Source organism: Bolinopsis microptera, chromosome 3 (genome assembly GCF_026151205.1).
Source record: "Bolinopsis microptera isolate Bmic1 chromosome 3, MBARI_Bmic_1.0, whole genome shotgun sequence".
Classification (NCBI taxonomy): Eukaryota; Metazoa; Ctenophora; class Tentaculata; order Lobata; family Bolinopsidae; genus Bolinopsis; species Bolinopsis microptera.
In genome coordinates, this window is record NC_087074.1 from 1,165,336 (window position 1) to 1,193,190 (window position 27,855).

Genomic DNA, 27,855 nt, shown 5'->3' on the forward strand with positions numbered 1-27,855 from the left:
ATCACAGTTAAATCACTGCTCCACCCCTATAATCAATCACCTGATAATCACATTTCTCAAAGTGTAAGTTTGAGATCTTCTCACTATACTAGACATCGTATAGGGCGGTTTTAAACTAAATTGTGAGATATCTTGATATTATCATATCAGGAAACGAGGAACACTAGAAACGTGATACACGATGATAGCTCTACTCAGTAAGCTAAATACTAAATTACCGTTTGTTACGTATGTTGTTTAAAATGTATCAGCGCTGGGAACTCGAATAACATTCCTATTTTTCTATAACTATTTTGTGGTTCTTGTCAGAAGGGACCTTTCAATTCAATTCAAATTGTGGTTCCGCGGTTGACAAATTATTCTATTATTATGTATGACTTGTTTCAAGTTTAAAAAGCTGCACAAATTTGCAACATGAAGAGGACAGTTTTTCAACAAAAAACCGTCCATAGACCAAAATTTAAATCAAATTGACCACAATTGTATACCACGAGAGTTAAGAAAGTTTTAAAATTAAAACTTACAGTATATCAATATACTCGACATCATGTTATGATCTTTATCTTTATTTTATTACGCCCAAGCTAAGCAGTTTATAGAAATTCCATCAATGATTAAATAACAACAATAAAATGAGGATACAGAGGCAGAAAATAAAGAGTATGAAAAGTCAAGGATAAAACACTAGATTCTTAAACACTATTATTTCAGTGGCACTAGTAGCGACGCTAAGATTAGGAGAGGGTAAAGAACACAACACTAGATTCTTAAACACTATTATTTCAGTGGCACTAGTAGCGACGCTAAGATTAGGAGAGGGTAAAGAACACAACACTAGATTCTTAATCCCTATTATTTCAGTGGCACTAGTAGCGACGCTAAGATTAGGAGAGGGTAAAGAACACAACACTAGATTCTTAATCCCTATTATTTCAGTGGCACTAGTAGCGACGCTAAGATTAGGAGAGGGTAAAGAACACAACACTAGATTCTTAAACACTATTATTTCAGTGGCACTAGTAGCGACGCTAAGATTAGGAGAGGGTAAAGAACACAACACTAGATTCTTAAACACTATTATTTCAGTGGCACTAGTAGCGACGCTAAGATTAGGAGAGGGTAAAGAACACAACACTAGATTCTTAATCCCTATTATTTCAGTGGCACTAGTAGCGACGCTAAGATTAGGAGAGGGTAAAGAACACAACACTAGATTCTTAAACACTATTATTTCAGTGGCACTAGTAGCGACGCTAAGATTAGGAGAGGGTAAAGAACACAACACTAGATTCTTAATCCCTATTATTTCAGTGGCACTAGTAGCGACACTGAGATTAGGGGAGGGTAAAGGGCACAAGCTAAACACTATTATTTCAGTGGCACTATTAGCGACGCTAAGATTAGGAGAGGGTAAAGGACACAAGCTAAACACTCATTATTTCAGTGGCACTAGTAGCGACGCTAAGATTAGGAGAGGGTAAAGGACACAAGCTAAACACTATTATTTCAGTGGCACTAGTAGCGACGCTAAGATTAGGAGAGGGTAAAGGACACAAGCTAAACACTATTATTTCAGTGGCACTAGTAGCGACGCTAAGATTAGGAGAGGGTAAAGGACACAAGCTAAACACTATTATTTCAGTGGCACTAGTAGCGACGCTAAGATTAGGAGAGGGTAAAGGGCACAAGCTTAACACTATTATTTCAGTGGCACTAGTAGCGACGCTAAGATTAGGAGAGGGTAAAGGACACAAGCTAAACACTATTATTTCAGTGGCACTAGTAGCGACGCTAAGATTAGGAGAGGGTAAAGAACACAACACTAGATTCTTAATCCCTATTATTTCAGTGGCACTAGTAGCGACGCTAAGATTAGGAGAGGGTAAAGAACACAACACTAGATTCTTAATCCCTATTATTTCAGTGGCACTAGTAGCGACGCTAAGATTAGGAGAGGGTAAAGAACACAACACTAGATTCTTAAACACTATTATTTCAGTGGCACTAGTAGCGACGCTAAGATTAGGAGAGGGTAAAGAACACAACACTAGATTCTTAAACACTATTATTTCAGTGGCACTAGTAGCGACGCTAAGATTAGGAGAGGGTAAAGAACACAACACTAGATTCTTAATCCCTATTATTTCAGTGGCACTAGTAGCGACGCTAAGATTAGGAGAGGGTAAAGAACACAACACTAGATTCTTAAACACTATTATTTCAGTGGCACTAGTAGCGACGCTAAGATTAGGAGAGGGTAAAGAACACAACACTAGATTCTTAATCCCTATTATTTCAGTGGCACTAGTAGCGACACTGAGATTAGGGGAGGGTAAAGGGCACAAGCTAAACACTATTATTTCAGTGGCACTATTAGCGACGCTAAGATTAGGAGAGGGTAAAGGACACAAGCTAAACACTCATTATTTCAGTGGCACTAGTAGCGACGCTAAGATTAGGAGAGGGTAAAGGACACAAGCTAAACACTATTATTTCAGTGGCACTAGTAGCGACGCTAAGATTAGGAGAGGGTAAAGGACACAAGCTAAACACTATTATTTCAGTGGCACTAGTAGCGACGCTAAGATTAGGAGAGGGTAAAGGACACAAGCTAAACACTATTATTTCAGTGGCACTAGTAGCGACGCTAAGATTAGGAGAGGGTAAAGGGCACAAGCTTAACACTATTATTTCAGTGGCACTAGTAGCGACGCTAAGATTAGGAGAGGGTAAAGGACACAAGCTAAACACTATTATTTCAGTGGCACTAGTAGCGACGCTAAGATTAGGAGATGGTAAAGGGCACAAGCTTAACACTATTATTTCAGTGGCACTAGTAGCGACGCTAAGATTAGGAGAGGGTAAAGGACACAAGCTTAAACACTATTATTTCAGTGGCACTAGTAGCGACGCTAAGATTAGGAGATGGTAAAGGACACAAGCTTAAACACTATTATTTCAGTGGCACTATTAGCGACGCTAAGATTAGGAGAGGGTAAAGGGCACAAGCTAAACACTATTATTTCAGTGGCACTAGTAGCGACGCTAAGATTAGGAGAGGGTAAAGGGCACAAGCTAAACACTATTATTTCAGTGGCACTATTAGCGACGCTAAGATTAGGAGAGAGTAAAGGGCACAATCTAAACACTATTATTTCAGTGGCACTATTAGCGACGCTAAGATTAGGAGAGGGTAAAGGGCACAAGCTAAACACTATTATTTCAGTGGCACTAGTAGCGACGCTAAGATTAGGAGAGGGTAAAGGGCACAAGCTAAACACTATTATTTCAGTGGCACTAGTAGCGACGCTAAGATTAGGAGAGGGTAAAGGGCACAAGCTTAAACACTATTATTTCAGTGGCACTATTAGCGACGCTAAGATTAGGAGAGGGTAAAGGGCACAATCTAATCCCTATTATTTCAGTGGCACTAGTAGCGACGCTAAGATTAGGAGAGGGTAAAGGACACAATCTAATCCCTATTATTTCAGTGGCACTAGTAGCGACGCTAAGATTAGGGGAGGGTAAAGGACACAAGCACTGCAGACAGATGGAGCTCCATGATCTTTGTGAGACGCCCCAGGTAAACAAACTAGTAAAAGAATCCCTCAAGTATAATTATTGGTATAGTTTCAAGGGGATCATTGTAGAAATCTATTTCTACGGTCCATTAATTTGTGACTCACGGATTAAATCGAAGTTCTCAGAATAATTATTAAAAATTTAATCACAAAATATGAGCAAAAGTATGTCTCCCTAAGGGAAGAGAATGCATTCAATACACCCCTGACATGCAACCAGTGTGCAACCAGTACCGAATGAACAAAGCAACAAAGACCACCACCATCCTGAGCAGTGAGACTGTCCCTTACTGGGGTAAGTGAAACAAAAAACCAGTCCATAGGACTGCAAATTACTAATTTACTTTCGATTCGAAAGAATTGAATTGAAAATCATTCATGCTGGATAATTTATTGGTACTTTGGTAGCAACTGATCCTCTTATACACAATGAGATAATTTTTCTAATGAAAAGGAAGTGACTAGTTTTTAACCCTTATTTGACAATAATATTTGCTAATAAGAAGCCGTGTTGTACGGTTATTAACTTTGAAGCTACGGTTAAAGTACGGTTATTAAATTTAAAGGTGATAAACTTTTCTGCCTGCTCAAAGTTCAAGCATGGCTTGGTACGAAATTTAAATAATAGAGTAGTGAAAAAACATAGAATTTAAGACAAAAATCGTCTGGCGACTGGCAGTCCTTGCGAGCTCCACAGAAAACCATGGCCCGAAGAATTTTAGAATTTGAGTGCATTTTTGCTAAAACCACTGAGCTTCGTCAAATTAGGGGCATAAACCAAGAGGCGAAAATAGTGGATTTCGATTGGCTGGCTGCCTCTGAAGCTGCTTGGTGAAATAGCGTAGGCATTAATACTAAACCAGCTAAAATCCTAAATATTTGAAAATTGGGCAGGACGAATTACGTGAAGTGGGTGCTGAGAGGACGAAAGAGGGCGCATTTATTCAGCTGCATTTCTCTGTTACTAGGGTGTTACTAGGGTGTTACTAGGGTGTTACTAGGGTGTTACTAGGGCATTTTATCAGCTGCGGACCTGGTTTATTTGTCGACTATTACAAAATTCGGAGCACGCCTTCATCTGCTCTGCATTTCTCTGCAAGCACACAATTTTAATTTATTGCGTTAACATTTAAAAAACATAAGCTGCTTACCATAATTAGGTGACGTAATCATTAATCTGTGCCTAGTTATAATAATCTGGAATGTGACACTTTTGTGAAATGTTAGTATAACTGTCTAAATGTTTCACAATAGGAGGGGGGGCCAACGCCCCAAAAGGCCCCAAAAAGCCCCGATTTCTAGGGCCCTTTTTGGATTTTCGATGCGTCTAGGTCCTTTTGGAGCCCTAGAATTAACTTCAATTTCATCAAGTTTGATATATGCTAAGTGCTTTAATGATATTATCTGACTACTTGCACAGTACTTTTATGTTTATTTGAGTGTATTTACATGGAGATTATGGTCCATAAACACTATCAAATAGTGGTCAGGGTCAAAAGGCCCCAAAAGGCCCCAAAAAGCCCCGATTTCTAGGGCCCTTTTCGGATTTTCGATGCGTCTAGGGCCTTTTAGGGCGTTGGCCCCCCCCCCCACAATATTATCAGTGGATTTCTATTGGAAGAACCTTAAGGTAGCAAAATCTGAAATAACAGCGAAGGTCACGACACGCCTTGTTTCCGGTTATAATCAGCCCGTGATTTGAGATTAAATAATAGTGCGATATCACCGGAGTCAGAAAAGCAGGGAACAATTGTGGGGGATACTATTGTGATAATAATTTCGGCTTCCATCGGGAGACAATAATTGCTGGAGATGAATAAAATCAAATTACAATGGCACTACCGTAGTAGTGAATGGTGGTGATTAGTAGAGACTCTCCTTAGAATTCTAAAAATACCACGTATATAGTGTTGGGGTCCTGATTTTGCTGCAGTAAATCTTCACAGAAAAGACTATAATCGTTCCTCAAAAGAGAATTAAATCGGCACCTGGACAACTTTCTTGCAATCATTTCGTGGGATAGTTGGAGTTAATTTTTGCAACCAAAATCTCCGTTCACCACGATATCCTAGATCGATGGAAACTTTCTGCTGAATTTGCTACTACTTACTTGATCTGATCAACAGATAATTAACTTAAGAAAATTTCTCTAGAAATCATTATAAGTTATATATATAGCTGACGGACTGAAGAAAAAATAATACGAAAATTACTTCAGAGGAAATTATGAATTACTGAAAGAAGCAAATATTTTTGCTATTATAACTAAAAGCGAAGACATCGGACAATATTAAATATATTACTTTTATGTCCCAAAGTAATTTCCGATAGGAGAATAGCTCTCCACCCCATATGAATGAAAAATTTAATCACGGTAGGTAACATCAAGACCAATCCAACATTCGAATGAACATACATAACAATCATTTTTCTGCAATTAGCAGCATACTATATTTTTTAAAACTAATTACAACACTACAAATCTATTACATTTATTGAGAACTATATAATATAACGTGATGGAAATATTTTAAACGGCATATCCTGTCCAAACCCAGGATGCACTACATGAAGAATTCGTTGTTACTTTGTTTGAAAAGCATTAGTATATAACAATTTTTCCGCAAAAGGAGGCTGAAATTGAAAATAAGTTCTACATTAAATATAAATGTGTCCGCTAACCCCAACCCCTTATTTTCAGACGCAGCCCCACCAGTAATACTGCTGATAACCGGTAACCAGACCGTTGCACCAGGAGAGCCGTTTGAGATACGGTGCATGGCTGAGGGAGCCCCAGCTCCCTTTATCGAGATAGTTTATAAGGAAGACGCTGATCTTAGTCCGGTACGAAACTTAGAACTTAAACTTAGAAATAGAACTTAAAGTGAGTTAAAACTAAAGTAGTGCGCTTCAAAGTGAACACATACGCTTGTTTGACCATGTCAAAGTGAACGCATACGCTTGTTTGACTGTGTCAATTTGGCTCGATGCCAAAACAGAAATATTTCTGTTTGATTAGTTAGAGAGTCCTGCATAGTGGGACGCCCTGGTCATCCAGTTGCGATTCTGAGACTGCAGGTTTCCCCTCATCACACCCTCAGTGACCAGCTCTCTTTGAGAGAAGGTTTCTTTAACTCCACCTCTAAAACTCCGCTTAGAACTGGAGGTTTCTTTAACTCTACCTCTAAAACTCCGCTTAGAACTGGAGGTTTCTTTAACTCCACCTCTAAAACTCCGCTTAGAACTGGAGGTTTCTTTAACTCCACCTCTAAAACTCCGCTTAGAACTGGAGGTTTCTTTAACTCCACCTCTAAAACTCCGCTTAGAACTGGAGTTTTCTTTAACTCCAAGTCTAAAACTCCGCTTAGAACTGGAGGTTTCTTTAACTCCACCTCTAAAACTCCGCTTAGAACTGGAGGTTTCTTTAACTCCACCTCTAAAACTCCGCTTAGAACTGGAGGTTTCTTTAACTCCAAGTCTAAAACTCCGCTTAGAACTGGAGGTTTCTTTAACTCCACCTCTAAAACTCCGCTTATAGAACTGGAGGTTTCTTTAACTCCACCTCTAAAACTCCGCTTAGAACTGGAGGTTTCTTTAACTCCAAGTCTTAAACTCCGCTTAGAACTGGAGGTTTCTTTAACTCCACCTCTAAAACTCCGCTTAGAACTGGAGGTTTCTTTAACTCCACCTCTAAAACTCCGCTTAGAACTGGAGGTTTCTTTAACTCCACCTCTAAAACTCCGCTTAGAACTGGAGGTTTCTTTAACTCCACCTCTAAAACTCCGCTTAGAACTGGAGGTTTCTTTAACTCCACCTCTAAAACTCCGCTTAGAACTGGAGGTTTCTTTAACTCCACCTCTAAAACTCCGCTTAGAACTGGAGGTTTCTTTAACTCCACCTCTAAAACTCCGCTTAGAACTGGAGGTTTCTTTAACTCCAAGTCTAAAACTCCGCTTAGAACTGGAGGTTTCTTTAACTCCACCTCTAAAACTCCGCTTATAGAACTGGAGGTTTCTTTAACTCCACCTCTAAAACTCCGCGTAGAACTGGAGGTTTCTTTAACTCCAAGTCTAAAACTCCGCTTAGAACTGGAGGTTTCTTTAACTCCACCTCTAAAACTCCGCTTAGAACTGGAGGTTTCTTTAACTCCACCTCTAAAACTCCGCTTAGAACTGGAGGTTTCTTTAACTCCAAGTCTAAAACTCCGCTTAGAACTGGAGGTTTCTTTAACTCCACCTCTAAAACTCCGCTTATAGAACTGGAGGTTTCTTTAACTCCACCTCTAAAACTCCGCTTAGAACTGGAGGTTTCTTTAACTCCAAGTCTAAAACTCCGCTTAGAACTGGAGGTTTCTTTAACTCCACCTCTAAAACTCCGCTTAGAACTGGAGGTTTCTTTAACTCCACCTCTAAAACTCCGCTTAGAACTGGAGGTTTCTTTAACTCCACCTCTAAAACTCCGCTTAGAACTGGAGGATTCTTTAACTCCACCTCTAAAACTCCGCTTATAGAACTGGAGGTTTCTTTAACTCCACCTCTAAAACTCCGCTTAGAACTGGAGGTTTCTTTAACTCCACCTCTAAAACTCCGCTTAGAACTGGAGGTTTCTTTAACTCCACCTCTAAAACTCCGCTTAGAACTGGAGGTTTCCTTAACTCCACCTCTAAAACTCCGCTTAGAACTGGAGGTTTCTTTAACTCCACCTCTAAAACTCCGCTTACCCTCAGGTACCTGGCTCTGTCTCCAACTCGGTGGATATTGAGAAGCGAGCAGTGCAAACAATGATGGCCCAAACTTATGCTATAGAACAAGACGAGGGCTGGTATAGATGTGTGGCTAAGAATGGGGAGGGAGTTATCTATGAGGATACCTACCTTACTATCGGTGGTAAGTTCCGTGGAAACCTTTTAACTTCATAGTTCCTTAGCTGTAAAGTCTGCCTGCAAAGTCCGCCTGCTCATTTTAGGAACTCCTCTCCGATATTATGCAGTAACGAAGCCTGAAGCTAATCACTAATTTATGCTATTAAAAGTTCGGATGATTATACAGATCGCAGATTAATCTCTCTGGTCATTTTCCGAGGAAAGATTGAACCTTTAAATGTTTGAAAGTCTCCTTATTATAATTTAATCACAGGATTGATAATAATATAATACAGTAATATATACTGTAACACACTATCATTAACTATCATTGTCACAATGTTTGTACCAGTACAGGGTTTGAATCAGGATGAAGTCTAGTAAATCAATGGACCTGTCAAGGGGGGTTTCTTAAAGGGACCCGGGACATACACCTACAAATAACAATAATGCCAGAAACCAAACAATATGACATCTAATAGAGCTTCTGGGGTTGCGATGCTTCTAAGGAAATTAATGCAAATCAAACCCCAAAATCCTTGTAAAAGCCTGTGAACCCTTGTAACTTATTATTCGCATATCGACGAAGGACAAATCAAAAATGACATCGTAAATCTGCAACACTAATGCAAACGCATCAAATCTGCAACCTAAATAAACTGTTAAAATCATTGATCCAAAAACCCACACAACGATTCAATCTAGCTAAAAAACTATAAGTCAGCTATAAGTGAACTTTAAGTCAGCTTTAAATCAGCTATAAGTATGCTATAGGACAACTATCTGTCAGACCTGTGACTGTGTTGTAATGACCCGGAGACATGCTGAATTGTCTGGGACCCGCCTAAAAGCAGCGCCTGGCAGATATATCAACCAGCAGATCGCTTTCTGACAGAAGAAGCATCTATCAAAGGTATCATTTAGGATGCCGGCTTAGTTTGAGCTACTTTTAACAGTGCTTCTATGTGTTAAAAGTCCTCCTTAAATGGCATGAATTTTGTAGCTTTGCAACTCTCCTTTAGAAATTATACTTATTATACTTATAGGTTAAGTCGTAAAAATTAATTCTTCGGTATTAAAAAGTATCCTCGTAAGGTTTGTTAAAATTCATTCATTCTGGATTACAGACGCTGTTTACCTTTAATCATTATCGCTTATACGGGCAACATGCTATTCAGATTTAGATATAATCTCATCATGGGTAAAATATCATTTAATACTGCTCAAAAGCTTGATTTTGGATTAACAGTCAACGCTGAGTCAATCAAGCGTCAGTACGGTTAGCAGACACATGTTTAGTGACTGGTCAACAGTGGGGTACAGAGTTTATGATTAGAAATCAGTCTCTACCTCTCTATATTCGTCAGAATTATATGGTCATTAATGAAGACATGTTGCAAATGTTAATCAAGTTTTAACATTGCATGAATGCAAACCTTTCCTATTTTCTCGAGTTTTATCGACGGAACAATCAATTTTAAATGGAATAGAAAAATGTATCTTTTAATCCACATGCTTATAAAAGCCGCCAACTCGACTCTATGATTAGCTCATTAGGTTTCAAAGCGTCAAGCCGACAGTTATCCAAATACTTTCAAATATTTTCACAAATCTCGAACGATCAGTACCACCTTATAAGTGTCTTTGTAATATCTTCTCTAGCTTCTTATGTGTTAAGACAGAGGCTTCTAACTCCACAAGTTCACAACAAATTCGCGACAAAATGGCATAGTGAAAGACTTACAAATTCAAAATTTACCAATCGGTAAATCGGCAACACCCCAACTCAATAGAAAGAGCCCAAATTCTCCAAATCTTTTAGAGGATGCACTTGGCCGCGGGGAAAACTTCGCACCTCTTGATTTCTATAATCTACAAAGAGAGAACGAGGTGTCTTGAGGTCGCGGGGAAAACTTCGCACCTCTTGATTTCTATAATCTACAAACAGAGAACCAAGTGTCTTGAGGTCGCGGGGAAAACTTCGCACTTCTTGATTTCTATAATCTACAAACAGAGAACCAAGTGTCTTGAGGTCGCGGGGAAAACTTCGCACCTCTTGATTTCTATAATCTACAAACAGAGAACCAAGTGTCTTGAGGTCGCGGGGAAAACTTCGCACCTCTTGATTTCTATAATCTACAAACAGAGAACCAAGTGTCTTGAGGTCGCGGGGAAAACTTCGCACCTCTTGATTTCTATAATCTACAAAGAGAGAACCAAGTGTCTTGAGACTAGGGTTACTAGGGTGTTACTATGGTGTTACTAAGTGTTACTATGGTGTTACTAGGGTGTTACTAGGGTGTTACTAGGGTGTTACTAGGGTGTTACTAAGGTGTTACTAGGGTAAACTTCGCACCTCTTATTTCTATAATCTTCAAAGAGAGAACCAAGTTTCTTGAGACTAGGGTTACTAGGGTGTTACTAGGGTGTTACTAGGTGTTACTAGGGTGTTACTTCGCACCTCTTGATTTCTATAATCTACAAACAGAGAACCAAGTTTCTTGAGACTAGGGTTACTAGGGTGTTACTAGGGTGTTACTAGGTGTTACTAGGGTGTTACTAGGGTAAAATTCACACCTCTTGATTTCTGTAATCTACAAAGAGAGAACCAAGTGTCTTGAGACCACCACTCGTAGGCACATTAAAAAAGGAATGAGAAAAATCAGAAAACTCTCAACTTCTTGGTCACACTATATAATATGTTGATGATATATCACATATAACGTAAACCTGATCAAGAAGAAATTGAGAGTAAAATCTTGGTAACATGGTAATACACGTTCAGACTTTCCGATTTCATTATTAAGATGTTATTGTTACGGCTTGTCCAGTTCTTTTAGGCGCGGAATTTTATGAAAATGTGAACTTTTTTCAACTGTACCTCCTCGGTTATAGTGACTCGCGAAGGATTATAGTCCATTATTCCTTATAAGGGCATCACGTGGTGTTTAGTTAGTATTCTACAAATTCTAGCAGACTAACTAAACTGTTTACTATCTAACTGCAAAGGATTATAGTCCATTATTCCTTATAAGGGCATCACGTGGTGTATAGTCCATTATTCTACAAATTCTAGCTGGCTAACTAAACTTTTTACTATTTCACTGGTTTGAAGTACATATTATATTGATTTCGAGAATTATTATTTATTATTAGAGTTTCAAACCAAATTAGATTTCTTTTCAAAGCATTCAATATTTGTATAAATATAATCCACACCTACTAACCCAATCTCCAAACTCCTTCTATTTTCCCCCACTTTTCTTACTCTCGTACTTCCTCAGATTTATGTGACACAGTGGTATGTGATGCACCCCAAGTTTGTAAAGCAGACTACGATCTCGGAATAGCAGAATGTTCGTGTCCCTTCTGTACTTGGGAAAACTACGAGACCGATCCTAACCTCTACTGTGGTAAGTACCCTGGTTACCTGGTTACCTGGTTACCTGGTTACCTGGTTACCTGGTTACCTGGTTACCTGGTTACCTGGTTACCTGGTTACCTGGTTACCTGGTTACCTGGTTACCTGGTTACCTGGTTACCTGGTTACCTGGTTACCTGGTTACCTGGTTACCTGGTTACCTGGTTACCTGGTTACCTGGTTACCTGGTTGCCTGGTTACCTGGTTACCTGGTTACCTGGTTACCTGGTTACCTGGTAATGTTCTTGTCCCTTCTGTACTTGGGAAAACTACGAGACCGATCCTAACCGCTACTGTGGTAAGTAAGGACCTGTGCTTGAAAAAGGAGAGAGAGAGAGAGGGCATAACAAAATTGCCTCCCCATTCAATGAAATTACAAACATTCAACCCTAGAGTAAAAAGGTTAAATGCTAGCCCACACACCATCACATGAAATACAAGGTAACCTAACTTCCAAAATGTTGTCTACTTAATTTACAAAGGAATGTTGTCGCAGGAACGGATTGTGGCGTATACTACTCACGGTGCTCCATCGAAGAGGAGAAGTGCAAGGGAGTAGATCTTGACATCTTCCACGACGGTGTTTGCTCCTCCTTCAGTAAGCAATCCAATAATATCCTAGGATCTTCAATCGACCATTAATTGTCAAAAGCAATCAATGTTGCCCTCATACTAGAAATGTTCAACGAGTGTTCAACTGGATCACTGTATACAAACCTGCCATTTTTAACCGCCCCATCTTTCATGGAATGAATGAGATATTTGTATCCCCCTTGGATGATTAAAAAACCATCACAAAGGGGTAGCTAACCAGGTCGGCTGACCGCGAATGGTGTGATATTGATAAAAAGCATATTTCACCAAAACGAACCCTCTCTAGGTTTGCCTGAATACTCGTACGAAGAGCTACAAGAAACGGAAGTTTATTACGGGGACGAGGTTGAGTTGGCCTGCAGAGGAATTCCTGCTGGAGACACCCCTGGACCAGAACCAAGAATCATGTACATATCTTACATACCAATCACTGTGTTCTCACAACTCTCAGATGCTAATATGCATTGAAACTGTTCTGGAAACTCTGCTAATCCTGATATATTGTAGTAACCACCTAGAAACATGTCTCCACTAACACTCCCACATATCTCCACATATCTCCACTAACCCTCCCACCTGCAGGTGGTACCAAGATTGGGGAGCAGATATGGGCGGCAGGGAGCTGATAGGAGAGGGTAACACCATCACCTACACAATCACACTGTCCCGAGCTGATATAGTCTGTGTGGGGGTACATTGTCCTTCTGCGCCTCTACAAAGAGCCACGACTGATATTAACCACTTCAGACTAGCTGTCCCCCAGGAACCAACGGTGAGCGGGGCTCCTCTAATTTAATTTTACAGTTTAAGCGGGAACTTTATTCAGTGAATAAAGATTTGCGTGAATAAATTATTCACGCAAATCTCGCCCCCATCTCCCAAGCTATTATTGGAAGATATAATAATCATCTTTAAATATAAATTTGATACCAACACTTTAATGACTGTTGCAGCTTAGAACCTCTTTCAGACACCTCCAACTCCATCTCCGACACCCACGCCCCGAATTATAACCCCGGAGCCCTTGTCAAGTACAGAATCCCGTCTCTACGAATCCACGTCCCCCTACCTCATCCCCACCACACCTCTTCCACCTACATTAAGAGCAGACGGTGGCTCCGTATGTCAAATTATGGGAGATCCTATAGTGTCCACATTCGACAACAGATGGTAAGTCGTGGAGAAGCTTTTATTTAAACTTTTAAAGTAATTATAGTTTAATAGTTTTCAACTAAAGTAGTTACAGTTTAAAAGTTTTAAATTAAACTTAAAGTAGTTATAGTAAAAATGGTTTGAATTAAATTTTTTTGAATTACAAAACGATTATTAATAAAACAATCAAACCATTCAGTGATAAAATATGAACATAATGTTCATAACCTGACCAGTTATTCATGTTAAGGGTCGAGATAAATTGTCGATATAAACTGTCGATATAAACAAATGAATTGGTTCATTTTCAGTTTACTTCATAGAACAAAGCAGAGATATATCTATTATCACTTATCAGCATACATCATATATCATACATGTATCTTGATTCATCAAATCGCGGTGAACGGGTCTGTGAGTTTTAATAAGCTGATTAGAAGCGAACCAAGAACCATTGTCATATCCTAGACTCATTTCAAGAGTTATTTTATGCTCAACTGATAAAGGTTAAATGAATTAATGTGTCATGCAATTTATGTAGCGATCTAGGTTGAGACACGTAAACGTTATGTGCTGTGAAATTGAATATATATATATTTCGATCAATTGAAAAGCAAGGTTGCTGGCACAGTTTTATCATTACGTCACTTACACCACAAGCTGCTCATCAAGTCATGGACATAGAATGTACCAGCCCTTAAATTTGAAACTCAATAAATCTAAGTCTGAATGTTTTTCAAGTACACAGATAAATGGAATGACGCCACTAAGAACATTTTTCTTAGTGGAGACATAAGGGGTCGTCGGCAAAACCAACAAACTTAGGCCATTGGTAATGGTAAACCTAACTAAAGAATCTAATACTAAATCAATAATTAATCCTTCAATTGGTCACATAAACAATTAGTAAACTGAACAATTAAATAACTAAACAATTAATACCCGTACTATTTGTCAGGTACAAACAAGACGGCGTGTGCACGTACGTTCTTGCGATGGACTGCAGGTTCGCTCAGTGGTTTGTTTACGGACGGTTCATGCAGTACGGTGAAACCAGTGCTTTAGAAAGCATCACCATCTACAGCGGGTAAGTGATCGGGCTTTAGCTTCACAACCAGGCACGAGCTGTTGGAGGAATTCAGGAAATGAGGAGCCAAGAATTCTGAAAATTTTGAGAGATTCGCAGGATAGTCTGGCACGAAAACGTGGTATTTACCCCTGGACATCAAACTAGCTGTGAGACGTTAAATTTTCTGTAGAATTCCAACTAGAAAGTATAAAGACTGTCTGAGTAATGCACTGCTTCCTGCGGATCCTGACTTTCGTTTAACCAATATTCCGGAATGGACTAAGCACACTAATTTAAGAACAAATAAGGCTAATAACATTGAACAGGTAAACTGTCTGTCCCTTTTAGACCACAATAAGGTCCGAAGGAAGTTGGAAACAACATTTTAACACTTTTACATATTTTATTGTACGTGTGATCCCATTTCACTCCAACATGGCAAACAGCGTGAAGGGTGTTAGTTCAGGGTGTTAGCAATTTAACACATACAAAGTGCTCAAAAAATGAACTTTTCTACAGCTTCTTTTATACGTAGAATTTAAAAGTTAAGGCTGTGACCTAATATTTAACAATGTCCATGATTATGATGGTTAGCAGTGAAAACACTCCTAATTAATGTTTTAAGTAAGCAAGGATATAGGAAGATATTTGTGAAGTTAAAATCGTGACGCGATTGCAAGGTCAAGAAGTTATGAAACCTCTGACAGAGAATTTCGGTGAAATGACAAGTTCAGTAAAGCAATAACTGCCAATATGTCAAATTAGTGGTAAACTCACGCAGTGGTAACACCTTTACAAAGTTCGCCGGGTACTAGAGAGGTTCAGCGCTACTGGAGGCACGTATTTACGTAATGCCGTTTTATTTTTAGAAACGTTGCGTTCTATGGAAAAAGAAAGAATGTAGTATTTCTAGCATTTTACTGTGCAATGGAAACAGGTGTATCTATTAAAAACGCGCACAAATTTAATGTTTAACATACCTTAATATTGCTTAATTTTATTATTATATCGGAGCAGATTTTGAAGCATTCCACTGGATTGACAAGGCAGTTTTTTGCTAAACCTGCCACCAATAACTGATAACCGGAGGTTGAGATGACAAAATAATGTTAGATTAAAACAAGGTGGTATATTAATTGTTTAAGAAATGTTGAGGTAAAGTTTGGCAGATCAATAAAATGCACGTACTGCATATTATAAGCGTACTGCATATTAATCATGAAAATTAAACGCCAAAAATAAACGTATGGGGTCCCCTCAATAACAAAGGTATCGTTAAACTGGATACTAATATAATATCCTAGCGATCAAAGGAGCATCTGACAACGCGTAAGAAACTTTAAAAGCATTAAAACACATCCTAACATAAAATTCCTTACTACAGTATTTGAATAAGCAGACTCGCAGTTTAGCGACTCGAGACTGTGTCAAAACTGCCGCAATTAACTAATTATGAAGCAATTAGCTAATTATGAAGCACACGTCCCACTGAAAACAGCATAACTATAAGATAATATCTGTTTGAGCCACAACTTCATTCCGACCTGTTGCTCCGGCTAACCGAACAAAAACTTTACATGCAAGGAGCTTATAAACTGATGACTTACTTAACGAAATCTTAAACAAAATGCAAATCCAAATAGTTTAAACTAATGCCACAACTGGAGGGCTGGCTATCAGACCATAGTTTGTAGAAATTTGGAATGTTAGGGATGATGCAATCATAAAGACATGTGATGGAGAGGTCCAAGACTGTCATAGCTGAGATAGTCAAGACATTGTGGAATGTGGTGGGATTTCATCACACTTTATCATGTAAATCCCGGTTTATTAAGGATTTTTTATTTCCTCATAACATATTCGAGATTAAAAAGTAAATCTACGAAATTAAAATCTTTAATAAATATAACCGGACGAACTTCACGTTGTTCGCAGCGCCACAGATATCAACTGTCTGATGCACTGGGAACTGTTTTAGTTTAGTCAATATTAAACGTTAAATTTGTAGAGGAAGTGGCCCGCGGTCTCAGAAGCATTTCCTCAACTAAATACAGGCATATTTTAAATATTCACTCTCAGCAGCTTTCTAATTGACACACTTGTAAAGTCTTGAAGGATTTGATTCCGATTTCTCAACCGTGCGTACCAATATTTAAACCATATTAAGTCGTCAAAAATCATTTAATAACATAAACGCTTAAATAGCACGGAGCGCTAAAAAATCAGAAAAATAACGATCTTATTCTCAGAGGATCAGTATTGGAGTTACAACGGGGATAGTAACTACCTAGTAACTACCTAGTAACCACCTAGTAACCACCTAGTAACCACATAGTAACCACCTAGTAACCACCTAGTAACCACCTTATTCTCAGAGGATCAGTATTGGAGTTACAACGGGGATGGATCATAAACAACAACGGAGAAAAACTAAAAGTAACAGTAGGGGAGGAGAAGCAGTTTGCTAAAATGACATACGACTTTGATGGGGAGTTCCTGACACTGAAATTCGGACAAGGGAATCAAATCAGATGGAACGGCTTCAACGGTATGTTTCACAAATTAACGGTTTGACAAACTCCCGGCCAATGGTGTGTCAACTGAACCTGTAAACTATTCAAAGCCTTCAGTGATCCCATTTCCTATCCAGATATTAGAGAATTAGATATACCCCATCAACACCAGTTACCATTGCGCCGAATTATAGACTTAATATTGACAAAGCTCCTTTGATACGGACTAATGAGTGATGTTATAAACTTCATGTGCTCACCGAAAGTTCAAAAGGCTTTGTAATATCACAAACATGCGGATTCTATCGCGAGACCAGGAGAAATAGAGCTGAGAGCAAAAACCTACAGGTGCACAAATAGTGACAAGTCCTGATTCCCGAACGTGCGGACTATGCGGAAATAACAACGGAGATGCAGCAGACGACTTCACTTCACGGTTCAGGAGAAAGGTTGAGGATCCTTACGCGCTGGCCAGCAGCTGGAGTATTCGACAGAGCAGGTTAGTGTGTCCCTTTCTGACTTCAGATCAGTATTGAAATCAAACAATTTGTATATAATGCAATTTTAAGTTATCTATTGGTGATGATTTAGACTAAATAGTCAACACGAAAAGTTGTGGAATGGAATGAAAAACACAGTGTGACTTATCAACACCCATGGCTTCCCTGGAAATTAAAATAGCTTTGATATCACGAAAACACCGACTAAAATGATTATATTCTTAAATTAATTCAGTCACTATCCTCCGTAGGGTGTGCCTCAAGAACGAACTGGAAGTAGAAATAACAGCCGAAGCAAAAGAAGCGTGCAGCGCTTTGTTCTTCCACCCCTACATACTCAGATGTCACGATACTGTGAGTTAAATTATATTAAAAATGCTAGACGATCGAGATCTACTTCCTCGACACTATCTGACACTTTCGATCATATTCCGTCCTTATAACCCCCGTTATTATTCCTTAACCTGCCAGGTTCCGTAGCTCGCGCAAACTTGTCAGAATTGGTGACAGGATTGAACCTGTCATTACACGATTTTAGAACTCTCTAATCATTTATTTGTCACAACTGTAACGCCTGGTACCGGTGGTGCCGATCGGTTAATGGATTTCACCGCAATTGATGATGTAATCTCACTGAATTCTAATTTTGCCACTATATGAATATCAAAGTTTGTGTAGATTGTCGAATAAAGTTTCGCACTTTATTTGAGCGGTATCGGAAACAAGAAAAACCCTCAAATCTAGATAGACAATGATCATAAAGTAAGCCGAAAATATCAGATTTCAAATTCATTTCACCATTTTTGATGAAATATCATGCCATTCTATATTAATATAGAGTGAACTTGTTACCAACTTCGATTTCAAATTAGAAAATAATAAAGTGAGATTCGGAGAACTGGTGAAACCTATAATTCAGGAAGGTACTGATCGTTTCCGCAGGGAACAAAGTGACTTTATTTGTTGTTAAGGTGTTAGTAACACTATTAAGGTGTTAGTAACACTATTAAGGTGTTAGTAACACTATAGTGCTTCAACGCGCTCCGCTGAACTTATTAAAGCTAATTATAACGGGCCTGCTGCTACTGGCACTGCAGAAAAGAAGGAAAATCCCAGCCTAAGTTAAGAAAATGATCCCATACAATTTCTTTTAAGACATGCCGAACGCGGGGACTTGAACTTTTCATTTAGTGACGGCAAAATTGTCGATTAGCTTGCAAACTTAAACACTTAAGGTCGGCTTATATTTAGACTCAACACGAGGCACAAAGTCGGAGTTTTTATTAAATATTCTACCTCTGGAAACTGCTTTCAAAATCGGAAAAACTGCACCCTAGCTTCCTAATATGAAGAATATGTTTCACTTCTCGGTGAAAAGCTCTCATACTCAACAACTGATTTATAGAATGTCTTCCTCAAACTTTAAACAATATTAACATCAGATCGTGGTATTATAATTGTTTTACAGTACTACCATCGTACGTTTTCGATAATGTTTAATGATACGAATTAATTAGTCAAAGGAACTTATGCCGTCCTTTCAAAAGTTCAAAGCTCTCTATATCTGGATACCATGTTGGGGAGGTGACCATATTTTAACCAATCAGCTGTCAGCATTAACCAATCAGCTGTCAGCATTAACCAATCAAAAGCCATTGTCAAGTGTCAAAACAGATACGCCATACGGTTCACCTTCCCATCAGTATCCAGATGCTCTTTTATTTTGAAGTGTTTGCCTAGTACTATTGCCGAAGACAAAAAGATCGTAGGGAATAAATGCCCCCTCAAAATTCAGTTTTTGACAATTTTTGTTAAACTGAGTTCAAAAACAATTATTCTTACCTATTCCTAAGACCTATAACATTTTATATACCGGGACTGGTTTTTTCGGTATATAATAGTTTCGGTATATAATAGTTTCGGTATATAATAGTTTCGGTATATAATAGTTTCGGTATATAATAGTTATAAAATAAAAGTGAGAGTTACTGTCAGTGTCATCAAAACGGGTAACTGTTTAAAAACGGTCTGAAGTCCGAATTGTGCCTGACACACAACACTGAAAGAGGTTGTCAAATTGGCAAACGAAGAGTAGTCCAATCTATCTAACCGATCTAATTGGTAATTAAGATTGAAGCTTGACAGAAGTAACAGGGTAAACTCGAAGGAAAACCAGCGTAAGACTACGGACGGAAGGAAGGGATTTTTACTCATTATTTGATTGAACAAGCGTAGCTTGGTCAATTTCGCAATAAAGGATGTAGTGTTACCCTCAATACAAACAAATTACATTTTATAATCACTCATTGCGACATCAAAAATTTTTAATTATTTGTCAATTTTTGCGAACAAAAAGCCTTTCGAGGGAATGATACAAGATCACTCTTAGACAAATGCGTGTTACTAAAATGACAGAGTATAATCAAAAAGTAGCACTCTGACTCATATCAAAGTACATACGCATACACAGCGGCCTACTGTAATTAACGCAACACGTGGTAATGAAAATCACTGTCACCACAGCTCTGAACTAAGAGAAACTAACATCCCTGTCACCACAGCTCTGAACTAAGAGAAACTAACATCACTGTCACCACACAGCTCTGAACTAAGAGAAACTAACATCACTGTCACCACTGCTCTGAACTAAGAGAAACTAACATCACTGTCACCACAGCTCTGAACTAAGAGAAACTAACATCACTGTCACCACAGCTCTGAACTAAGAGAAACTAACATCACTGTCACCACACAGCTCTGAACTAAGAGAAACTAACATCACTGCACACAGCTCTGAACTAAGAGAAACTAACATCACTGTCACCACAGCTCTGAACTAAGAGAAACTAACATCACTGCACACAGCTCTGAACTAAGAGAAACTAACATCACTGTCACCACAGCTCTGAACTAAGAGAAACTAACATCACTGCACACAGCTCTGAACTAAGAGAAACTAACATCACTGTCACCACAGCTCTGAACTAAGAGAAACTAACATCACTGCACACAGCTCTGAACTAAGAGAAACTAACATCACTGTCACCACAGCTCTGAACTAAGAGAAACTAACATCACTGTCACCACAGTTCTGAACTAAGAGAAACTAACATCACTGTCACCACAGCTCTGAACTAAGAGAAACTAACATCACTGTCACCACAGCTCTGAACTAAGAGAAACTAACATCACTGTCACCACAGTTCTGAACTAAGAGAAACTAACATCACTGTCACCACAGCTCTGAACTAAGAGAAACTAACATCACTGTCACCACAGCTCTGAACTAAGAGAAACTAACATCACTGTCACCACAGCTCTGAACTAAGAGAAACTAACATCACTGTCACCACACCTCTGAACTAAGAGAAACTAACATCACTGTCACACAGCTCTGAACTAAGAGAAACTAACATCACTGTCACCACAGCTCTGAACTAAGAGAAACTAACATCACTGTCACCACAGCTCTGAACTAAGAGAAACTAACATCACTGCACACAGATCTGAACTAAGAGAAACTAACATCACTGTCACCACAGCTCTGAACTAAGAGAAACTAACATCACTGTCACGACAGCTCTGAACTAAGAGAAACTAACATCACTGTCACCACAGCTCTGAACTAAGAGAAACTAACATCACTGTCACCACAGCTCTGAACTAAGAGAAACTAACATCACTGTCACCACAGCTCTGAACTAAGAGAAACTAACATCACTGTCACCACAGCTCTGAACTAAGAGAAACTAACATCACTGCACACAGATCTGAACTAAGAGAAACTAACATCACTGTCACCACAGCTCTGAACTAAGAGAAACTAACATCACTGTCACGACAGCTCTGAACTAAGAGAAACTAACATCACTGTCACCACAGCTCTGAACTAAGAGAAACTAACATCACTGTCACCACAGCTCTGAACTAAGAGAAACTAACATCACTGTCACCACAGCTCTGAACTAAGAGAAACTAACATCCCTGTCACCACAGCTCTGAACTAAGAGAAACTAACATCACTGTCACCACAGCTCTGAACTAAGAGAAACTAACATCACTGTCACCACAGCTCTGAACTAAGAGAAACTAACATCCCTGTCACCACAGCTCTGAACTAAGAGAAACTAACATCACTGCACACAGATCTGAACTAAGAGAAACTAACATCACTGTCACCACAGCTCTGAACTAAGAGAAACTAACATCACTGTCACCACAGCTCTGAAAATGATAATCAACATCACTGTCACCACAGCTCTGAACTAAGAGAAACTAACATCACTGTCACCACAGCTCTGAACTAAGAGAAACTAACATCACTGTCACCACAGCTCTGAACATGATAATGAACATCACTGTCACCACAGCTCTGAACTAAGAGAAACTAACATCACTGTCACACAGCTCTGAACTAAGAGAAACTAACATCACTATCACCACAGCTCTGAACTAAGAGAAACTAACATCACTGTCACCACAGCTCTGAACTATGAGAAACTAACATCACTTTCACCACAGCTCTGAACTAAGAGAAACTAACATCACTGTCACCACAGCTCTGAACATGATAATGAACATCACTGTCACCACAGCTCTGAACTAAGAGAAACTAACATCACTTTCACCACAGCTCTGAACTAAGAGAAACTAACATCACTGTCACCACCGCTCTGAACTAAGAGAAACTAACATCACTGTCACCACAGCTCTGAACTAAGAGAAACTAACATCCCTGCCACCACAGCTCTGAACTAAGAGAAACTAACATCACTGTCACCACAGCTCTGAACTAAGAGAAACTAACATCCCTGCCACCACAGCTCTGAACTAAGAGAAACTAACATCACTGTCACACAGCTCTGAACTAAGAGAAACTAACATCACTGTCACCACAGCTCTGAACTAAGAGAAACTAACATCACTGTCACCACACCTCTGAACTAAGAGAAACTAACATCACTGCCACCACAGCTCTGAACTAAGAGAAACTAACATCACTGTCACCACAGCTCTGAACTAAGAGAAACTAACATCCCTGCCACCACAGCTCTGAACTAAGAGAAACTAACATCACTGTCACCACAGCTCTGAACTAAGAGAAACTAACATCCCTGCCACCACAGCTCTGAACTAAGAGAAACTAACATCACTGTCACACAGCTCTGAACTAAGAGAAACTAACATCACTGTCACCACAGCTCTGAACTAAGAGAAACTAACATCACTGTCACCACAGCTCTGAACTAAGAGAAACTAACATCCCTGTCACCACTGCTCTGAACTAAGAGAAACTAACATCCCTGTCACCACAGCTCTGAACTAAGAGAAACTAACATCCCTGTCACCACAGCTCTGAACTAAGAGAAACTAACATCACTGTCACCACAGCTCTGAACTAAGAGAAACTAACATCACTGTCACCACAGCTCTGAACTAAGAGAAACTAACATCACTGTCACCACCGCTCTGAACTAAGAGAAACTAACATCACTGTCACCACTGCTCTGAACTAAGAGAAACTAACATCACTGTCACCACACCTCTGAACTAAGAGAAACTAACATCACTGCACACAGCTCTGAACTAAGAGAAACTAACATCACTGTCACCACAGCTCTGAACTAAGAGAAACTAACATCCCTGCACACAGCTCTGAACTAAGAGAAACTAACATCACTGTCACCACAGCTCTGAACTAAGAGAAACTAACATCACTGTCACCACAGCTCTGAACTAAGAGAAACTAACATCACTGTCACCACAGCTCTGAACTAAGAGAAACTAACATCACTGTCACCACAGCTCTGAACTAAGAGAAACTAACATCACTGTCACCACAGCTCTGAACTAAGAGAAACTAACATCACTGTCACCACAGCTCTGAACCAAGAGAAACTAACATCACTGCACACAGCTCTGAACTAAGAGAAACTAACATCACTGTCACCACAGCTCTGAACTAAGAGAAACTAACATCACTGTCACTACAGCTCTGAACTAAGAGAAACTAACATCACTGTCACCACAGCTCTGAACTAAGAGAAACTAACATCACTGTCACACAGCTCTGAACTAAGAGAAACTAACATCACTGTCACCACACAGCTCTGAACTAAGAGAAACTAACATACCTGTCACCACAGCTCTGAACTAAGAGAAACTAACATCACTATCACCACAGCTCTGAACTAAGAGAAACTAACATCACTGTCACCACAGCTCTGAACTAAGAGAAACTAACATCACTGTCACCACAGCTCTGAACTAAGAGAAACTAACATCACTGCACACAGCTCTGAACTAAGAGAAACTAACATTACTGTCACCACAGCTCTGAACTAAGAGAAACTAACATCACTGCACACAGCTCTGAACTAAGAGAAACTAACATCACTGCACACAGCTCTGAACTAAGAGAAACTAACATTACTGTCACACAGCTCTGAACTAAGAGAAACTAACATCACTGTCACCACAGCTCTGAACTAAGAGAAACTAACATCACTGTCACACAGCTCTGAACTAAGAGAAACTAACATTCCTGTCACCACAGCTCTGAACTAAGAGAAACTAACATCACTGTCACCACAGCTCTGAACTAAGAGAAACTAACATCACTGCACACAGCTCTGAACTGAGAGAAACTAACATCACTGTCACCACACCTCTGAACTAAGAGAAACTAACATCACTGTCACACAGCTCTGAACTAAGAGAAACTAACATCACTGTCACCACACCTCTGAACTAAGAGAAACTAACATCACTGTCACCACAGCTCTGAACTAAGAGAAACTAACATCACTGTCACCACAGCTCTGAACTAAGAGAAACTAACATCAGTGTCACCACAGCTCTGAACTAAGAGAAACTAACATCACTGTCACCACAGCTCTGAACTAAGAGAAACTAACATCCCTGTCACCACAGCTCTGAACTAAGAGAAACTAACATCACTGTCACCACAGCTCTGAACTAAGAGAAACTAACATCCCTGCACACAGCTCTGAACTAAGAGAAACTAACATCCCTGTCACCACAGCTCTGAACTAAGAGAAACTAACATCACTGTCACCACACCTCTGAACTAAGAGAAACTAACATCCCTGCACGCAGATCCCTGTAACGGACTACGAGGTAGCGTGTGCACGGAGCTACGCGACTAACACGTACGCGGGGTGGCGTGCAGAGTGCAATATGTTGCAGAGTTACGTTCTGCAGTGCGAGACACGAGGCCACAACCTCTCAACCTGGAGGGAACGAACCGAGTGCAGTGAGTATTACTGCAGATTGTTGTTGTTGTTGTTGTTGAGAGAGTTGTAGAGAGAGTGCAGTGAGTTTTACTGATTAACCGCGACCGTATGTTCGCGCGTGCACCGCGCATGATAAGAAATTATTAGGATATATACCAGCGGAAAGCTGGTGTTGGACAGCAAACCAATTTGCGATTAGTTTAAGTTTGCCGTTTCAATTCAATCTGCTAGTGGTAACTTCATTATTGGCGATTAAATGGGTGAGGGCAATTGAAATGTACGGTTACCTCCTGTAAAAAAGTGTTTTATTGTTTACTATAAATATAATAATGGTACGAATTAATTTGGTGTGCCTTGTTCTTTGGAAATTTGCCTTGCTTTTACTCTCATCCTCTAATGTAATGATCAAAGTATTAAACATATTCACCTGACTCATCAATAATCACATTTTCAGCCGAATTAGCAGAAGTGCAGAAATTCACGATAGATAACGGTTGCCCTCAGGGTAGGACATCAATCTTTATTAACCTTATTTAGGAACATTCACTTCTCCTTAAATCAATAACGTTTCGGTTGATAAATCATTTTTCATATCTTGAAATGATACTCATATTCCATATGATAATATAGTAATATAATAACTGAAGGACGCACGGTTATAATATAATAATTTAATAATATATAATATAATAATAATACAATAATTTAGAACAGAACCGCTGACAACTTACGAATTAATAACCTACAAGTACAACCAGTGAATCAGTGGATTACTTTCACTATAAACACTTTATTTCAGATTTCCCACCAGTGTAAAAGTCCCAATTAGTAAAACTAAAAAACACCCCAATGAAGATCGACCATCGAGTTAATGGTCACCTAGTTCCTCTGAAGATTAACGTGAGCGTATTAATTGCCCGATCACAACAACAACAATTTGGCTATATCTGCTGGTAGTGGTAACCAACTTATTCCGTGGCAACTCAAAACTTGAGAATATTGCGAATTTAAATTATATTTCGATGTTGGGCGATATGCTAGGTTTAATCTAACGTTAAATCCTGATGGACCGACTAGGCTTGAATTGCATGATTATCTAAATATTTGTGTCCGGCCTAAGAGTTTACCGAATAGGTTTAATTTTACGACTAGTTTTTTTAATTAATAATGATATCTTTGCTGGACCTGTTTCTACTGTTTATACTACAGCCGAGTGATACTGATAGGAGTTATTTGGTAATAAATATTCTACTATTTTAGACTATGTAAAGTAACTTACTTTTTATAAATTCATAACAAATTATACCGAGAAAATAAAAATTGTATATGTGAACTGTAAAGTAACTTACTTTTTTATAAATTCAAATTCATCTTAATTTTCTTTAGCCTCATTCTGTAGGTTTTATCATCTCCGTGGGGAACTATGTTCAAACTTTAACCCTCTGATTTCTGAAAACAAGCATGTCTTATAGTTTTGTAAGTCACAACCCAATACCCATACATAAGGGGTCGTTCACAAATTACCTAATCAGCCGAGGGGGGGGGGGGGGGGGGGGGGTTTAATAGTAAGTAGTTTAGAAGGTGCTTGGCCGGATATCAATGATTTCGGCTCATCATAATAGCATGATAAGGGTAGCATGAAACGTAGAGACAATTTTTCTCTAGGAGAAAAGTCAAGGTGGGGGGGGGGTCAGGCCATGATTACGTAATATTACTGTCAGGAGGAGGGGGGTTGGGTCTTGATTACGGTTGATTACGGAGAGGGGGAGGGGGTAAAAATTGCTAAATTATTGATTACGTAATATGTGAACGACCCCTAAACAAAAGTTAGGATTGTTAATTGTAAGCATCTCTCATCAAGCTTGTTTGAATAGATTCGTCAAAGTTCATAGTTATATTTTATACAAGAAATTCTTACCATTCAAGGCGCGCGAGGATCACATTCTTGATATCCTGGAGCGCCTGATGGTCGTATTCCGAGCTGAGAGACTGAGAGCTTTACTGCATACTGGGCCATGGGAGGCGCTCAGCTTGTCATTCCGCCAAATCTCTATTCTCTATGATTAAATTAGGAACATAAATATAATAGCCTGGGGTCCCCTGGTAAAGAGAGCTCTGATAATGGTAGTTATCAATTAAAGCTTGTGTCTGTGCTTGCTCTAATAAAAGCATATCACCATTGCATCTTTCGATCCATCCATGACTTCACTTTCAGTAAACGACGTCATTGTCCATTTGCTAACATCTCAATAACTTAAGATATACAACTTCTTTGGCCCACCAACCCCCCCCCCCCCCCCCCCCCCCCCCCCCCCCCCCCAGTGGTCAATAGAGTCCTCGGCAGTCGGCCTCAGTCAAAAATCGTCCTTCGGTCGACCCATGATTTCACAACTATAGTACGACTTCGTTGAGGGTGGTGTAATTAACAGTTTACCTGAGGACCCCAGGCTATTATGTTCATAAAAAATTCGGCGGAATGACAGGCTGAGCGCCGCCCAGTGATTAACAGTGAACTTCGTGCCAAGAAGCCCAATACACTCCCCAGAAACATATAACGGTAGAATTCCACCCCAGCCTTATATTACCGGTAGCCAACACATGTTTCATCGTTATATCTTTCGAGCTGTGTCGAATTTGAACTATAACTATGGGTTGATTTATATCTTGAAGTGTCTGTTCTATCAAACACCCTAATATATAGTCTCTCCGGCCATCTGTAATCAAATCCTGTTATTTGTAGGATCCTTAGACACAGTTTCATGTACCAGAACGTTGGTTTTTCGGGTGCAGTTTAATGTAATTTTTCAGCTTTTAATTTCATAATTTGCATACCCAAGTCCCAACATAACAACAGCCTACTAATACAGACATTCGCTTTCAACGTTTAAAGGACCAGTTAACTGAAAAA

General features: G+C 39.3%; 1 protein-coding gene across 1 annotated transcript; it reads left to right on the top strand.

The window, feature by feature from the left end:
- The first annotated feature begins 148 nt into the window (after positions 1 to 148).
- Positions 149 to 26,334, top strand: LOC134813010 (uncharacterized). The gene is made up of 17 exons (XM_063820674.1): positions 149 to 197; positions 3,492 to 3,583; positions 3,762 to 3,876; positions 6,283 to 6,425; positions 8,308 to 8,467; positions 11,727 to 11,855; positions 12,360 to 12,461; positions 12,744 to 12,864; positions 13,040 to 13,229; positions 13,428 to 13,627; positions 14,568 to 14,696; positions 17,054 to 17,226; positions 17,540 to 17,690; positions 17,943 to 18,045; positions 24,811 to 24,967; positions 25,402 to 25,452; positions 25,747 to 26,334. Exons 1-17 carry the CDS (start codon positions 182 to 184, stop codon positions 25,761 to 25,763), a joined length of 2,049 nt encoding a protein of 682 aa, XP_063676744.1. The 5' UTR covers positions 149 to 181; the 3' UTR covers positions 25,764 to 26,334.
- Positions 26,335 to 27,855: the final 1,521 nt, after the last annotated feature.

Excerpts from the sequence above, each read along its gene's own strand:
- LOC134813010 (XM_063820674.1), top strand. Across the intron at positions 8,468-11,726 it reads TACCTACCTTACTATCGGTG|ATTTATGTGACACAGTGGTA; the intron begins GTAAGTTCCGTG and ends GTACTTCCTCAG. Across the intron at positions 24,968-25,401 it reads GAGGGAACGAACCGAGTGCA|CCGAATTAGCAGAAGTGCAG; the intron begins GTGAGTATTACT and ends TCACATTTTCAG.